Source organism: Erpetoichthys calabaricus, chromosome 11, assembly GCF_900747795.2.
Source record: "Erpetoichthys calabaricus chromosome 11, fErpCal1.3, whole genome shotgun sequence".
NCBI classification, from domain to species: Eukaryota; Metazoa; Chordata; class Cladistia; order Polypteriformes; family Polypteridae; genus Erpetoichthys; species Erpetoichthys calabaricus.
Window position 1 is genome coordinate 100,527,250 of NC_041404.2, and position 18,550 is coordinate 100,545,799.

Genomic DNA, 18,550 nt, shown 5'->3' on the forward strand with positions numbered 1-18,550 from the left:
TAAACAATATGAAATACGTGGGAAAATAAAGCCACTGCTAGCAGAGCTGCTGCGGGACGACATCTAATACTGCAAAGACAATTACACAGTTTTTAAGTGATCACAACTTATCAGACCCCTGGAGATTTCTTAACCCAAACTCAAAACCATACTCGTTCTACTCACCAGTGCATTATAGCTACTCAAGAATTGATTATTTTTTTATAGATAATAATTTCCTGCCTACAGTTAAATCATGCAAATACAACACAATTGTTATCTCCAACCATGCCCCTCTAGTCTTGGAGCTAAAATCATTAAGCCCCTCACACTCACCTCGCAGATGGCGCCTTAACCATCTTCTATTGGCAGACGAGAACTGCACAGAATTTATATCCAAACAAATCAGCTTCTTCCTAGAGACAAACACGCCCACAAAGGTTTCTGCAGGAACATTCTGGGAAACTCTAAAGGCCTTCTTAAGAGGACAGATTATTTCATTTCTTTCCCACAGAAATAAATTAGAAACCAAGAAAGTGTCAGAGCTAAGAAGCGAAATTACTAGAATAGATGAAGAACAAGCCAGGCGTCCAAGAGAAGCTCTCCACAGGAAAAGGCAGGCCCTGCATACAGAACTTAACATCTTAACAACTAAAGAAACTGAACAACTTATTTATAAGTGTAGACATCATTACTATGAACACGGAGAAAAACCTAATAAGCTTTTAGCTCAACAAATTCACAAACAAGAAGTTCGCAATGCAATACCAGTAATCACCAACACGAATGGAGAAGAAATTATTGATCATAAAAATATGATGCACACATTTAGAGATTATTAAAAATCCTTATATTCTACTGAGCTCAAAGAAGACAACACACAATCTAATGCATTTCTGGATACATTACAGACACCACAAATAGATGCTTTAAGTGCTGAGGAACTGGATAAACCTCTAACACTAACAGAATTACTAGATGCTATAAAGTCACTTTAAAGCGGGAAATCAGCAGGCCCTGATGGTTACCCCGTAGAATTTTATAAGAAATTCTCCATTCAGCTAGCTCCCCTCTTATTGGCAACATTTACAGAAGCTAGAGACAACCAAATACTACCTCAAACATTTCGTCAAGCATTAATCACCGTCTTTCCTAAACAAAATAAGGACTTGTTACAATGTGCATCATACAGACCAATTTCACTCCTGAATAATGATGTTAAGATACTCTCAAAAATTCTAGCTAGAAGGATGGAGAAAGTGCTGCCCTCAGTAATATCACAGGATCAAACTGGATTTATTAAAAGCCGACATCTATCTTCCAATCTCCGACGCTTGTTTAATGTTATATATTCACCAGCAAAATCAAACACCCCATTGATATTACTATCATTAGACGCAGAAAAAGCATTTGATATGATTGAATGGAACAACCTTTTCACTGCATTGGAGAAATTTGGGTTTGGCCCGAATATTTGTGCATGGATCAAACCACTGTATACCAATCCAGAAGCTACTTTAAGCTAGAACGTGGTACCAGACAAGGATGTCCCTTGTCGCCACTGCTGTTTGCAATCGCCATTGAGCCACTGGCGGTTCACTGCCGAAATTCTTATCAGATAAAGGGGATTGTCAGAGAAGGACTGGAACAGAAAATTTCTCTATATGCAGATGATATGGTTTTATATATATCAGACCCAGAAAACACTATCCCTGCAGTTCTAACAGCACAAACAGAATTTCAAAAGATATCTGGTCTTAAAATTAATATGAATAAAAGTATACTCTTTAAAGTGAATTCACATGCATATAATATTAGATTAGCCACCTTACCTTTTACCATAGCAGATCAGTTTAAATACCTAGGGGTAAATATCATAAGTAAACATAAAGCTCTTTATCAACAAAATTTTGCTGTCTGTATGGAAAAATTAAGCAAGACTTACATAGATGGTCAACCCTTCATCTCACTCTTGCCGAATGAATTAATGTTGTTAAGATGAATATCCTTCCTAAACTTATTTTTTTATTTCAAAACATTTCAGTATATATCAATAAATAATTTTTTAAACAGTTAGATTCAACAATTACCTCATTCATTTGGAACTCAAAACACCCACGTATCCGAAGAGCGACCCTACAAAGACCTCAGACAGAAGGTGGCATGGCTTTACCTAATTTTCAGTTCTATTACTGGGCAGCAAACATACAAGCCATAAAAACCTGGACACAAATAAATGAACATACACAGGCTTGGTCCACAATAGAAGTAAAATCCTGTAGTACTTCTTTATACTCCCTGCTCTGCTCTCCAATAAATGCAGGTTATCGCAAATATTCTAATAACCCAATTGTGCTTTACTCACTCAGAATATGAAACCAACTTAGAAAGCATTTTAAGATGGAAAATCTTTTATCTGTGGCACCTCTGTAAGAGAACCACCTCTTTCAACCCTCGCAAACATATCCAGTTTTTAATACCTGGAAAAGTTTTGGGATTGAAATGCTCAGAGATCTTTATATAGACAACATATTTGCATCTTTTGAACAATTACATTCAAAATTCAACCTCCCAGCTACACATTTCTTTCACAATCTTCAAATTAGAAATTTTGTTAAACAGAAATTGCCCGTTTTTCCCCACCTCGCACCCTCAACAATGCTGGAAAAAATACTGCTCAATTTCGAGGAATTAAACACCATTTCCGCATTATATAAAATCCTATTAGAGTCCCTATCTTTCAAAGATCCAAGAGGACATTGGGAAGAAGATCTCTTAATCAATATATCAGAAAAGGAGTGGAAGGTAGCAAAGCAGAGAATTCACTCGAGCTCCATATGCGCAAAGCATAGAATTATTCAACTAAAAATTATATATCAAGCTCATCTGTCTCGCTTAAAATTGTCCAAAATGTTTCCAGAGCAAGATCCAACCTGCGAACGCTGCAACCAAGCTCCTGCCTCACTGGGTCACATGTTCTGGGCCTTCACCAAACTAACATCATTTTGGACCAAAATTTTTAAGTGCCTTTCAGACAGCCTTGGTATCACAATTCCTCCTAACCCATTAACAGCTGTGTTCGGTGTTCTTCCAGACAGACTTGATGTGGAGAAGGACAAGCAAACGGTGATTGCATTCACTACACTTTTGGCACGTAGACTTATTTTATTAAATTGGAAGAATCCTAACTCTTCTCTGATAAGTCAGTGGGAAAGTGATGTTTTATATTATTTGAAATTGGAAAAAATCAAATTCTCAGTTAGAGGATCTGTACAAATTTTTTTCAAAACCTGGCAGGATCTAATCAATATTATTTTAGAATAAGAGAAATAACTATTACCGCATTTAATTCCCTTCTCCATCTCTTATTTACCTATATATTTATTTCTCCCTTTCTTTTGTTTACTGTTGCCTTATTAAAAAGCCCTAAGCAATTCTCCTTTGGCTAAGCTCTCCTTCTCAGGGGTGTGGTTTGATTTGTCTTCAATTTTGTTTGGTTATAAATTATTTGTATGGAATGATTACAATAAAAATTAATAAATAAAAAAAAAGAAAGAGGAGCATTTGAAATAATAACTTTTTTGTTGCTGCAGTTTTGTTAAGGGCCAAACTGTAACTAAAGTGTTTTTAATCACTAATCCCTCCTCTACAATTTTATTAATACCTCCTTATTCACAAAAAAAACTTAATTCCAAAGGCAGAACACATTTTTGTACCCAATCACTTTTCTAACATCCTAACATGCTTCAGCAGAAACCAGCAAATCCACCAAAATCTTAAATTTATTTTGGCAAGAATGATTCTCAAACTGTTTAGGCAGTATGCTGGAAAAAACTCTCTTAGATACAGCAAAAGGTGCCAAAGCTGTGTCTTATTGATAACAAACAGCAAATGGTAACATACAGTGATAAGGATAGGAAAGAATAGATAGAAAAATGAATTAAAGAGAATAGACAAACATAGCGAGGGACATACACTTCAGGCTACACATACCACAACTCAGACACATCCAGTGCAGACCACAGTAGTCAAGCAGGAAGCTGATTGAAAGATGAAATAGATAGAAGGAAACTTTATTAATCCTTAGTGAAATTGCAGGGTTACAGCAGCAGACAAAAAAGACACAAATATACATAAAACAAGAATTATAATAATAAGTATACTAACAAGGTACAAGTACACATATAACATGAATTATGTGTAATTAAATTGACAAGTGTAGCTATTTACTAAGCTAATTCTGAGTGATTAGAATTGCACATACTTATCAGTTACAATTTCACAGTACAGGATGTCATTCATTGGCACAGTATATTGCCATAGTTATACATCCTGATGGCTGGAGGTAGAAACGACCTCACATGCGTTGAATCAATGCAGTTGTTTCAATCTGTTACTGAAGGTGCTCATCTGTTATGCCTAAAGCTAATGTAGAGTGTGAGAGTCATTGTCCGCAATAGTAGGTAGCTTGTTGTGCCTCTGTTCTGCCTCTTCCTCCATTAAGTCCAGTCTGACTCCCAAGACTAAAATAGTCATCATAATAGGTTTCTTTAGTCATTTGGCAAAATTTGCACCAAGGCCATTTTCCATAGCCTACTACCGAATAAATATACTGGTCACTACAGTGTGGCCTGCATACACCAAATGACTGCAGCCTCCTAAGGAAATATAGGTGGGTCTGATGCTTTTTGTATATAGGCATTCAAGCCTGTGGTACAGTTGCACCCCGAGGTATATGTATGTCATAACTACCTCCTCAACTTCACCATAAGTGAAAACCAGAAACAGTATGAATTTGAACCTCCTGAATTCTACAGTTATTTCACTTGTCGTATTGATCTTGAGTTTCTGGTAGTTTAGTTTGTACCATTCAATAAAATGTTTATCCTGTAGTATACAGTAGTCTCATCCAAAAATTATTCTAACCCTGCATTTACTGCTTCTTGGATAAATTTTGAATCTGCATGGCTCTATAGTGGAACAGTCAAATTTAGAAAACGGAGGACTGTATGTGGTTGAATTTCAAACCACTTCTCTCAAACTCCAATAACAGGCAAAATTAAATAAGATCAAAAGAGATTATGATTATATAGTGTTCTTTCATTTGCAGTTTATGCCAGGTGTGCTTAACACATTTTCAGATACTTAAAGTAAAACAAAGCTTAGAACAATACACAGTAACACAAAGGTAAATGACAAAATGGCATATATATGCACATTGTAATATACGTGTGTATAAATATATGTGTAGGCATTGTAATTTAAATGATTAACATACCTGAATATTAATACATAGAGTGTTATGACTATAGTCAACCATTGCTGGTTTGCGATAGAAATGTAAAGGCAAACTTCCAATCTACAAATGTATATCAATCTTTGACCAGTTGTTCATCAGACTCCTCCCCATGGATTCAACAGAACATTACAATACAGATGTTTGTAGATTACTTTGGCAAAAATAGAACAAAAGACTTAGGCATTGTTCATTATTGGAGTAGACACATCCATTATAACACCAGGCTTCAAAGATTCCCTGATTAAGATGACAGTGGTACAGAGTACTTGGAAAGATGAAGAGAGAAAGCGAATGATAAAGAATTAGCAGCAATTGCCACAATTATTGTAAAGCCAAAGTAAGTGACCTGGCTCTATCAGAAATTGCTATGCTAAAACAGTGAGTTTTAATATGGATTTAAATATTGATTAAAATATCAGCACTTTCTTATATGTCTTTCTCCAGACAGAGGAGCAGCTTCAGCGACAGACTGCTGTCACTGTCCTGCTCCACTGACAGACTGAGGAGATTGTTCCTCCCCCAAACTATGCGACTGTTCAGTTCCACCCGGGGGGGTAAACGTTAACATTAGTCAAAGTTATTGTCTGCTTTTACCTGCATTTTTATTACTCTTTAATATAATAGTTTTTTGTATCGGTATGCTGCTGCTAGAGTATGTGAATTTCCCCTTGGGATTCATTCATTCATTCATTCATTCAGTCAGTCTGTCTGTCTGTCTGTCTACTCAGCAAGTGCAGGTACTTCCCTATATGAACCACAGAGTACAAATGAGAGATGTCTGTGCCGATCGTGCACATGAATAGTTAACCAGGCAAATCTCTCATTAAGTAACCCAGCCGCACATCTTTTCTCACTCAAATTCACCTGCTCTGAGCCATGCTATTTTTCAAAACTTGCACCCACCTGATCCACTAGAGACCATAAGTTCCCAGATGCTTCCCAACAATATAAGAAAGATAATTTTGCTAGTGTGTTCTGAGTCTTCCCAATGAACCAATCCTTGTGCATTCTCATTTTTTCAGTAACTAACAAGAGCCAATGACCATAAAGTAGCTGAGAACAGTGAGCAGACCAGTAAATCTGGGAACTGAATTCTCCCTTCCCCCAGAACAGCCCATTCCAGTATATGGAATCTGTTTCTGCTGTAATGTGTAGTTGGTCAGTCTCTCGATCACCTCTTCCCTTATTCATAAACAAGATCAAGATACACTCCCTTTCTTGAGGCTGTTGCTTTTCCCTTACCTGGAGAGAACATGCCAATGTTTTCTGGGAGAGAATCATGGCCTCAGATTGGAAGTGCTGAGTCTCATTCCAACCACATTATGCTCTACAGTGAACCATTCCAGTGTGTGCCTGATATCACAATTTGATGAGGCCAATAGGACAGCAACATCTGAAAATAGCAAGAATGCCTTTTTTATATTCCTAAACTTAATACTCTCCAGTCCTGTATGATTCTGTTCATGAAGGTTAGCAGTCTAAGCCTTACTTTTTCCTCATTCATCAAGTAATTAACTCTTTATGTAATGTATTTCAAGTGAGATCAGGGCAAGTTTCTAAAAAAGGTTTTTGTTCTGCTGCTTAAAATTTTGTGAGCTTTGCTGTATTTTATTACATCACTGGCTTTCTTTTATCAGTCTGCTTGAGCTTCATTGAAAGATGCTTTTAAAGTTTTCTTTTCCACTATATTTTTTGTAATTGATGTTTATTTCAATAGATTCCAAAGACTCTGGAACACTTTGCTTCTGTTTTCGATGGCTCTTGATTTGGTTTAAACGGGAATTTTCATTCCAGGATATTCTGAATCTCTGGGAGGTAAGCTGACGTCATCTACAATGCTAGATTCTATGAGCAGAGAAGTCCAAACATGTGCATCACCTTCTATTCACACTTTTTGTTTTTTGACAAAACTAAAACAATGCAGTGAATTAAATATTTAAAGAATCAGCCATTTGTTTTCTAACCCGTGGTCTTTATAGTGATGACTGAGAAAAAATATTTAATCTCATGTCTTCAAGGAGAACAGAGATCACAAAAGAGGATAAGAGGTTACAAAAAAATATATATATAAATGTATATATTGAAGGCAGGACGTATCCTGCCATGACCATGACGGTGGCAGAAAATGCCAACACTATGACAGAGACTCTGACATCTTGGAGGGACTCTATTAAAGACCCTTCGGGAAACTAGTATTGCGGAAAGGTAACTTGCCTGGACTATTTGCTCCCCCAACACGATAGGTGACAGTGTCACTGGACTTCAGTACCCATTTGGACACCAGTAGGGTAGGCTGGGATATGTAGTCCCATGGGTGCCGCCAGACAGTGCTTCAGGGATTTGCCACCCCTACTTTGTGGCACTTCCACACGATGCTAAATTAATTCCAGTGTCCTAAGACCAGAAGTATTCATGGGACCTAGATAAAATGAGTTACTCTTCCTCACCCTGGAGAGGCAGAGGATGAAGGTCTCCTGGAAGTGGAAACAGAAGAAGGAGAAGAGAGAATTGTGTTTTGAGTTTGTGCTTGTGGACAACATGTGGAAGTATTCTGTTAAAATTAACCTTTCTATTCAACCAGGGACTTGTGTTGGTGCTGTTGTGATTAATGGCTTGCAGCTCAGTAGCAACCCCTACTTTTCACAATATATATAATTTTTTGATTTTACAACCATTTAGACCTGTTCAAAATGTATTTTTTTTTTAATATTAACTGTCAGTCTGCTCCTTTTCAGGATATTTTGAAGCATTTGTGTTGTGTTTTTTTTTTCTTTCCGTTAGGTAATTTCTCCTAAATTTAATCATGCTGGAGTGGTACTATGTTATCGATTTCATCAACATGAATAGACAATTTATTGCTATCTCTTACAGCTGTCTGCAGAAAGCATTGTTTTTAATGTACTGTACATTTTTTTTTACAAACAGTGACTTTGAGTATGCCATTTAACTATCTGTCTAAAATAAATTTCACGAGCTACATATTCATTTTTCTGTTTTGTACAAATCCAACTACAGGTTTTATGGACAGGTCATCTTTGTGTAAATTTCCATTTGCTTGTGGCCTGTGCAATTCTGGATTCCCAGCGAGAACAGCTGATTGGTTCAAATTTTGATTTTAATGAAATTCTCAAGGTAAAAAAGTCAAATAATTAATTAAATAATGTCTTAGTTGAAAATAAAAATGAGTCTGTATCATTGTCGTTGGTAGAGAAGCTACTTTAATAAAATATTCAATGATAGAGAAAGACAGATGTTCAGTATAATAAAAATGCACTTTCTGTATCTGATTTTCTGCATTATTGCATAATTTGTTTGGTTAAACAAACAGTGTTTTTACCATCATTCTGGAAAGAGTTACAGAGCATTTTTTTTAGTATCAAGAATGTTATGAAACCTCAATCAGAGCTATGTTGCCCAAATAGAGAAAGTTGGTTTAGTAATCAGTCTTTCCTGGAGTGGTTGTCTTTTGAAAGTCTGTCCAAGAACAAAGATTGACATTTTCCATTAACTCTGAGAGAATCTTCAACTTCATCTAGGAAGCTACTAATATCTCTCATCTTGTTTGTGCACACTTTTCCTGCTAGTATTCTTATCACAGACCAACTGGGGAAAAAAATAACATACTTGACACATTAACAAGAATCACAGAAATCACTGATGGCTAATTGGAGTGTGAGTTGACTTCTCATGTTTGCCAAATGTGCCTGATGTATTGTCATTCATTTAAACTGATCGCCATTGGAAAATTCTGTTTGCAGTTATTGCTATTAAATAATTAACCAGTTATGAAGTTCAAGGTGGCAAGACATTTCTCACGCAGAGCTTTGGGTCTTACGTACATTTCATTAAATAGTATAAAAATGTAGTGCCATTCATTCATTTCAAACCCATTTCAGTTTTTATGGGTAATCTATTGCTCAGTGTGATACTTTTCAAGGCAATCTATGTTTTCAAACTAATTTTTATTTTTCATTTTACTTATTTTACATTTTTTAGTTTAGTTTTTCATAAATACATATCAGTGTATTTCTACGGTCATCTGGACTAATTATGTATGTATTATATAGCGCCTTGAGCATGGGAAAGGTGCTATGTAAATAAACTATTATTATTATTTTTATTAGGCACTCATCCCTTAAATTTGCATAGTGTCCCACAAACATCTGTATAAAAAAAGTTTATGAACTCATTGGTATTTTCGGAAATCCTGTATTAATAATCATCATAAAAAAATAACTGATTAAACAGATGTGTCAAACCCGCTTATTCCAGTTCAGAGTTATGGGTGTATGAAATTTATCCCAGTTGCATCACCAACAACGCCTTGGACAGAGTGTGAGTATGTTTCAGTGGACCCACTTATGTGCTTGGCAACATTAGCTCTCACATATGCCAATTTGTAATCACCGTGTCCTAACACTTCTTTAAGAATTTGAGAAGAAAAGGCACACTGTCGCAGGACAACAATACAAGCTTTGTATGGACAGCAACCTTATCCAATGACTGCAAAGACAAAATATATTTATATAACTACTGTTCCAAAATCCTTAGTGCCTTCGTTTGAATTAGTATCTTTAGAAAAATGACACATTCCAATAGCAATTTTAATTTGAATATTTCAAACACTTATGATTAAGTAATCTGTCAGAGCTGGATATGTAAATGATTGAATTTTGCTTAAAACTAGGTGAGGACAATTAGATGGCTCACTGAGTGTCACATTTCTAAACGAGTCTATTATCTTGTGAAGGCAACACTCAGAATAGTGGCTGTGATTTTGAGTTGCAAAAAGTGATGGTGCTCTTGTTAACCTAGTCTGACAGGGTAAGCTTCTGATTTTGAATAACTGCATAACTCTCCTAAAAGACCCTTATTAAACATATAAATGTTTCCCGAGTGTGCAGGAACATATCACAAATGTTAAAAATAAAACCTGTTGCAGGGGAAAAACTTTTCTATAACATCAGATTATATATACATTGGCATTCAAAGACATCTGTGGACGAGTGGTAAATTTGAACAATATATTGTCACAGGTGCTGTGTGTGCTTTCTGTTGTTCAATTATGACAGTAGTGTAGGAGTCAATGCTAGGTTGAAAGAATTGGCAGCTATGTTTGTAAAACGAAAATATGAATTGCAAGTTAGGCATTTAAAGTAAATAATGTGTCACACTCCATCAAAAGGAGGTTACAAGTACTGTTGTTAAGAGAGTTGATAATGAAGAGCCATAGGAGGTACAGATTTTGGTACTCAAAACACCAAAATCAGTAAATGTGCGTAATGATACCAGCAGATGCATGGACAAGGTTGCACACCACCCATCTTCAGACTGCGCATCTATAAATGAATAACTAAAGGAAGTTAATGTTACTGTCTTATTGGAAATACAAACATGCCATGACAGAATGCAGCCGCCGCAGTAATTTAACATGTAGCATGTACATAGACAAAAATGCTATCTAACCTCTATTTGCTATTGTGATGTAGTAGTCCAAATGACAGAAAGGTATTGTAGCAGACAGAAGCACTTCTAAAAGTAGCAGCAGTGGTTTACATGTATGTCTGTCAGTCTCTAGAAATTGATTTTTTAGGGAGAAGCCTTTGTAGCAAAGGTTTCTGCAGCTATTCACTACATACTTTTTAACGAGTTGTCCCCAGACATGTATTCTCATTTGAGAATCATGACTAGCCCATCAAACCTAATGATCAAGTGCCAGGCTGCTAAAACAATGTTATGCAAATAATGAATGTAAGGAAAATACATGTATCGATGGAGGGTGGCAATGGTTATGGCTAATGTTTTTTTTTTTTTTTTGATTTTTCAGACAATGGAGAGAGAAATTTAAAAGTTAAGGCAGTTGTGCTTACTAATCATGGGGATGTGTTGAATGTTGATTAGCACATGCAACAGAGAATTTAACTGGACTCTGCACATGTGACAATAATGCCCATATAAGCCTTTAACAAATAGACATGCAGATCAACATTTAATTACAAGGACAGCTTAATCCACTTTTTCACAACTTCATGTAAAGCATTCCTTTGTATTGTAACAGACTGACCTTTTTGCTCAGATTTTTTATTTTCAAGTCTAACTGTTAGCTCGTTAAATCTAAATTATAATGAGAGGGTTACAGTTCAGAACACTGAATAGCCTGAATGGACGAACACAGTGAATAAGAAACTTAACAACAGACAGCATTCTGTTCATAAAGACACAGGAAGCAGAGGGTGATGGTGCAAGGAACCTTATCAGAATTGACCGATGTTAAGAGTGGTGTTCTACAGGGGTAAGTGCTAGGGCCGCTGCTAATTTTAATATATATAAATGATTTAGATAGGAATATCTATCTATTATAAAAAGAAATCCTGTCCCCTGTCCTGATAGTCTACGATACGTGATCTTTCTCGGAAGATAATTTAAAGACCCGCGAGACGAAAGAGACCTGCCACGGTGCGTCTCACGGGAACATAGAACAAGAGTCTTGCAAGACACACCCTACTTACAAGCAATATCAAAAAAAACAAATCAGTAGTGTAAAGGCAGTCATGCAGCACACACAGCTCCAGGGCTCTCAATGCATATAAAGTGTATAAGGTCAATATGGTAGAAATGAATAGGGTAGAAATGAAATGTTGATGATTAAACGAAGAAGAAAGAAAAGCTTGGAGAAAAGAGACTCAAATGCGTTGGACAGAAAAAAGAGCAAAAAAGAATAATCGAGGTGCAAATTCAGAAAATAAGGAAAGTAATTATCAGCCCGGAACAAGTGGAATTGGAAAAAAAAAAGCACGTCCAATCCGGCTCAGAATTAAATGACAGTGAGTAAAAGACAAAGTAGAACTTCTTAGAGATGTTTACAAACGTTGGTGCTAAACACATGCAGAGCAGGTTAGAGACTATGAAACCAGGGAAATTAGAAAGGCTCAAAAAAAAAAAAAAAAAAAACGGCGCTATACACATGTGGAGAAAGTTAAAGGATATGAAAGTAGGAAAATTAGAAAATATAAAAAAGTAAAGATCGCAGTAGCGCAAACAAACAAACTGCCTCATTTAACTATGCACCAGTCTAACTTTGGTTTTGCACAATAATTACTACACTATTGCACCTTAACACTTAATTCTACTTTATTCACATAATTTTACTTATTTATTATGTTCTACTATACTGTTATCTTTCAATCTATGACTCTTTGTTAATCTAACTGATATTCTTCTAACTTTGCACAGTTTTTGATAAGCGGATCAGGATGCATTTCACTGCATGTTGTCCTGTATAACTATGCACATGACAAATAAAGAATCTTGAGAATTTCAAAAACGGAGTTTACCGCACATGCATTTATTGGTTACTTTGTTAATGTATATATATTTATCTGTCTGCTGATTTAAAAACCTAAATTTACCCCAGGAGTCAAAAACGTTCTGTCTAGCCCTTGTACAAAAACCTAGACAAAAGCTGGGGTATCACCTTGGTAAACCCATGTACTTTTATAACTGTGAGAGGAAAATAGCACGACTTTACAGACAGGAGTCCAATGCAGAACTCTACTTACTTTGTTACTCTGTTACTCGTTTTGTCTATGCTGAAATTCCAAACAGAGAAACCTATCCTGACCTCATTAAAAAGATTCAGCATATTGGGACTCGCAAGATTACAAATATTGTTTTTACAGAAGTTCTGAAATAAAAGTGAAACTAATGAAATAGCAACAATTCAAAGAAAAAAACAATCTTAAAAGTGTGTATCCGGAAAACCAAATACGGGGGTTGGCGAGCGAAGCCCCCTAGCCTATTATAAGTAACAAGCTGGTTAAGTTTGCTGATGATACCAAGATAGGTGGATTAGCAGATAATTTGGATTCTGTTATATCATTACAGAAGTACTTGGATGGCAGATTTGTTGCAGATGAAATTTAATGTCAGTAAATGTAAAGTATTACACATAAGAAGTAAAAATGTTAGGTTTGACTACACAATGGGCGGTCTGAAAATCGAGAGTACATCTTATGAGAAGGATTTAGGAGTCATAGTGAACTCTAAGCTATCAACTTCTCAACAGTGTTCAGAAGCCATTAAGAAGGCAAATAGAATGTTAGGTTATATAGCACGATTTGTGGAGTACAAGGAGGAGGTTATGCTCAAGCTTTATAATGCACTGGTGAGGCCTCATCTGGAGTATTGTGTGTAGTTTTGGTCTCCAGGCTACAAAAAGGACATAACAGTGCTAGAAAAGGTCCAGAAAAGAGTAACTAGACTGATTCCAGGGCTACAGGGGATAGATTAGAAGAGCTGAGCTTTTTCAGTTTAAGCAAAAGAAGAATAAGAGGTGACATGATTGAAGTGTTTAAAATTATGAAGGGAATTAGTACAGTAGATCGAGACTGTTATTTTAAAATGAGTTCATCAAGAACATGGGGACATAGTTGGAAACTTGTTACGGATAAATTTCACACAAACATTAGGAAGATTTTCTTTACACAAAAAAAAGATAGACACTTGGAATAAGCTACCAATTTGTGTAGTAGACAGTAAGATTTTAGGGACTTTAAAAACTCGACTTGATGCTTTTGTGGAAGAAATAAGTGGATAGAACTGGCGAGCTTTTTGGGCTGAATGGCCTGTTCTCGCTTAGATTTCATCATTTTAGAAGTTCATCATTACCATAAGTAGGCAATCGTTAAACAGCTGGAATAATTATTAATTGGCTTAACACTAGAATCCCTGAAGCCTATGAAAAAACTCTTGGCCACCCCTAAATTCCTTTGCACCTCTCCATTTGCATCTTTTGTTTTGCAAATGTGTCGATCAGCACAAGCAGCCTGCTGTCCCATCCCCCCAACCGCCGTAGCTCATCTTGGGGGGTTGGGGGGGGGGAGGGAGTTCTCCCACCTCAAGTCTTGTTTATCGTGGTGTGATTTGCCTGGAGTTGTATAAGGCAAATAATCCATCAATATTTGGAACACATGCATTTCATGAGTGTTCCATGTCTAAAATGATCTATGTAAATGTAGGATCACAGGAAGCACAAGAAATGTTGAACACATACATAAAGTAGAAACTTTTTTCATGTTATAGTACTAACAGAAAAATTTTGACATGAAGTGTAAAATGTCTGAAGTCCAAATATCAAATAAACACTTTTACAAAAGGTACACGTATAACAAAACAAGTGCACTTTTATTCAAGAATGTAACCGAAGAAAAAGAAATAGGGTTAGGGTACAACGCTGACATGACTGCTTGGGTGGTGCAGTGATAAGAACTGTTGAATCATAATCAAAAGGTCCCGGGTTCGATTCTGGGCGCTTCCCAGAATTACCGTTTTGATAAGTGAGCTTAATATTGTACAATAAAAAGGTACATTTGATTTGAGTCTGTACATGTACAGTATAAGTTACTTATATAAAAGCTATATCGAATGTTATTTACTTATCTTCCTACAGAGTAAAGTCTTTGCCCTGGGTTGTAATTCAAAACACAGCTCTCAACAAAATGTTAACCAGATGTCCAAAATCACAGCAAAACCTATCGTTTTTCACATGTTCTGCATGGGTGTCTGTTTTCAAAGCGCAAATGCCACATTATAGTCTTGTTTGTATGCAGTCATGGAACATCATGTCTTTGATTACCGGTACAACAAATAGTTCTGGGTGGGATGGGATAGTAGGCTGCTTGCTGCTTGTGCTGACACATTTGCAAAACAAAAGACGCTGATGAGGATAAGTGCGAAGGAATTTAAGGTGGCCCAGGTTTGCGAGTTTTTTCATAGGCTTCGGAGATTGTAGTGTTAATATACAGTCAATTTGAGTTTGCATTGTTTCTAAAAGAGGATGTGTAAGACTGGAGATAGATATACTTAACACTACATGACACATGTTTTGACGATGCTGCTTCTATGCAAGCAGTGTACTGGTTATACTTGTGTGTGTACTTAATCGTCACAGTGAGAAAACATCTATTTTCGGTGTGTTGTGAGTTGAGGGAAGAAAGATGTTAAAGGTAAAAAGTCTTTGCATTCTTATGTTGTTGTGAAGGTGCAAAAAAAAGAAAAAAATGATGACAGCAGCAACACAGAAAATGGTATGTGAGACCTTTAAATGTATTGCATCATTACAATGGGTATTGTGCAATGCTTATATTGCCTTTGCAAGAAATGGACAAAGAAAAACGCCATGAATACATTTTCATGTCAGCACTTAAGTTTAATGATTTGCTTCATGGAATCGAACCATTCCTCAAACATCAATGCACGGATTTTTATCCTGTTGTGGCCTGCCATCACATGTTAATAGTAAATAAGAATGCTGATGTCAGGTACCAAAATTTTGAACATACATGGCACCCTTATTTTTGCTGGTACTGCAACTCGCACACGTCGTGTTAATTTCTGACAATGTGCTCAGAAGACACGTCAAAATAATGCTGGGAATGCGTGGCAGCTGTGATGCGTGCAAGTCAACCAGCCCTAAGGAGATTTTTCACATTTTTAAAGATACAAAAGTTTAGTGAATAGCCTGCGTCTAGATAGCAGCCTTGTACTCTTGGTGGTTTAAAATTTAAAATACCTTGCAAGTTATTTTGTTGGTGTGGTCATCTATTAGATGTCTGTAAATTTAGTGTCTAACTCTGCTTTATCTAACAGAGGGTTTTGGGGAGTTGGAGTATTTTTCTAGTACTGCTGATTGCAAAGCAGAAAACAGCTCTGAAAAGTACAGGCACAATTTAGAGTTACAAAACAAGCTGATTTATTTCATACATTGCCTTTCATTACATACATTTTTAAAGGCCCTTTAAAACACACAAAGGAATGTGGTTTTAATGAGCAATATTGTGATTAAAGTGCCTTTATAGAGCGTTGCCTTTAAAACGTTTAGGTAATCAAGATAATAAGAATGAAAATCACATGCCCCCATCATCTGTGGAAAGTCATGTGCCAGTGGAGCTCTCACTGTGTCCACTTGGTTATCCCCTTATTGGTGTACACTCTCCTAAAACCCAATTATAAACATCTTGAGAGATTTTACTGACTTCAACATTATTAGTTTCAACAAAAAACATGAAGTCTGAAGTATCTGTCCTGGTAAAAAATTCCTTCTTTATTGAAGCAAACTTGGATAAAGGTGCCACAGAAGCACTTTTCTGAAGGAGTTTTTTGCTTAATCAGGTCATAACTTCTAGGATCTCATTCAACAGAGCTTAGCCTTCTGTTTTGTTATATGGAATGTGTTGAACAGAAGAACAGCATGAAACATTTTAAAAAGAGCTGTGTGCACTGGTGACAACTCTGACTGTTAACAGATTTAGCAAACCAGAATCAAAGAAACAATATACTCATAATAGGGATAAGGGAATGTGCAGAGATTAGGATCTGAATAGAGGTTTTCAAAAAGTCATGGCTGGTTATATTTCCAATTGTGTGCAACTTCTCCTCCAACAAAAGATGCCATAAGATTTACTTTCCTCACAGAAACTCCTCTTACTGATTTTGTAGTTTCTTATTTATGTTGATCATTAAATTATTCTCCAGGAAATAAATTTCATGTAGTAAATTAAACAATTCTTTTGGAAAACTTCCAACTAATCTCTTAATTGCCACGGAATGCACTTCGATGTGTGGCCAATTAGACCCTAAGTGAAAGAATATTATGTCTCAGGTTAACACATCCCTCAGGAAAACTACAATAATTCCTTTGTAGCTTGTAAAAAAAGGTATTAAAGCTATCTTCATGTTCGTAAATTTTCGTAAAGTGGTTGCTTGGTTACTTTACAGGTAAAGCCTGTAGTTTTGATCAGCAGACAATCAAAGTTCAGCAAGAATTGTAATTCAATGTAGCCTTTAAAATTGAGTGAAATTTACATTCATTTGTTCATGTTATTGTTTTCTTGAAGTGTTTATCAAATCTAATTTGCATAGTATTATTCATTACTTATTTGTTCATTTTAATCATTGGCTAATAGTTCATAATCATGTACAAGGAATAGTTATAGGACCTATCAACAAGGTTTTCCTATGAATTAAAATATTTTAAGGACATATTTTAAGGATTTGAAAGATTAACTATTAAGCATCTTGTCAGTATAATTTTGATTACAAAGGTTTACACTCAGTATACTTGATTAGGCAGTCAAAAACATTTACAGAGAATGTGAAAATAATTCAAAATTTTAAGAGTAGAGTATGAACTAATTGTAAGGATATATTTAGTTTTATGCTTTTTTTATTTTAGTTTCATCACGGTTCTCTTTATAAACTAATTTTAATTACACTGGATTTTTTCATTCTTTTTTTCTTTTATATATTAACTTCAGCATATCAATGAACTCACCATGAAGCTAGATTTAAAAGATATTCTCTGCCGAGCCGAATCAATTTTCAAGCAGCTTGCAGCCTGTCCGGTGAGTTTGATCCTTCATTGTAAGTCAGTTGCCTCCTAGAAACTGAAACGAGATTTACTGTATGTATTTTGTACATGTGTCTGAGAAGAATTGTGTGGTCAGAAAGTTAAATACAGCTTTGGAATTTTCCTGGGTAACTATTCTGTTGTGATATTTGTTTTATTTTTCTTTTCTGAAATTAGTGTACTCCATTTTTATCAATTTCTTGCTTGTGGTCAGTACTAAAAATCATCTTTTAAAAAGCAGTGAACCACATCAGTGGGGATAAAGAACATACACTATGAAAGAATGGAATAATTTAAGTTTTCAACAGCTCATTCTTAAAAACCACTGATGCATTATTGGTTCAGTAGGCATTTCAATTTGATTTTATTTATTTTCAGTGTAATTAGAAGATGAAACAGAAAGGTAGACTCTGAAAGGAAACTGAATGTTTGACCTTTATTAAAAATTAGGGTTCTTCTAAAATATATTAGATCAATATATTGCTTTTGTAAAAATTTACTGTGAAATGTTTAGGTTACATTTTATAATAACTGATTAATAATTAATTAACAAGTTCTGTGTAATGTTTAACAGATCATTAGGTCTTTGTACATTAAGATAGTTAAAGATGTCATAAAATGATGACTCATATGTAAGAGCATGTGTTTTTAAAAACTTAAAAATGATTTAACTAATGGCCAGTGAGTATTTTACCAGTCAGAAATACATTATTCATACTATGAAATAAAATTAGTAACGTCTAGCTGATTAGAGGAAAAGTTTCTTTAAAGACCAATTACACCTGTTTTATTTATCATATACATATATGACATTCATGAGTAGTGTTGATCTGAAAATTTAACAGAGTTTTTCCTTTTTTTTTATA

At 35.5% G+C, this 18,550-nt stretch overlaps 1 protein-coding gene across 4 annotated transcripts in view; it reads left to right on the forward strand.

Moving 5' to 3' along the window:
- Nucleotides 1-18,550, forward strand: part of tbc1d17 (TBC1 domain family, member 17) — a 258,075-nt gene that overhangs the window by 171,018 nt on the left and 68,507 nt on the right. For 3 of the 4 annotated variants that reach the window (XM_028813654.2, XM_051933541.1, XM_028813655.2), the window contains 3 exons: nucleotides 6,996-7,093; nucleotides 8,294-8,410; nucleotides 17,593-17,679. In XM_028813654.2, coding sequence (XP_028669487.1) covers nucleotides 6,996-7,093; nucleotides 8,294-8,410; nucleotides 17,593-17,679 — 302 coding nt within the window. The remainder of the gene's footprint in view (nucleotides 1-6,995; nucleotides 7,094-8,293; nucleotides 8,411-17,592; nucleotides 17,680-18,550) is intronic. The other variant, XM_051933539.1, reaches the window with a different exon arrangement.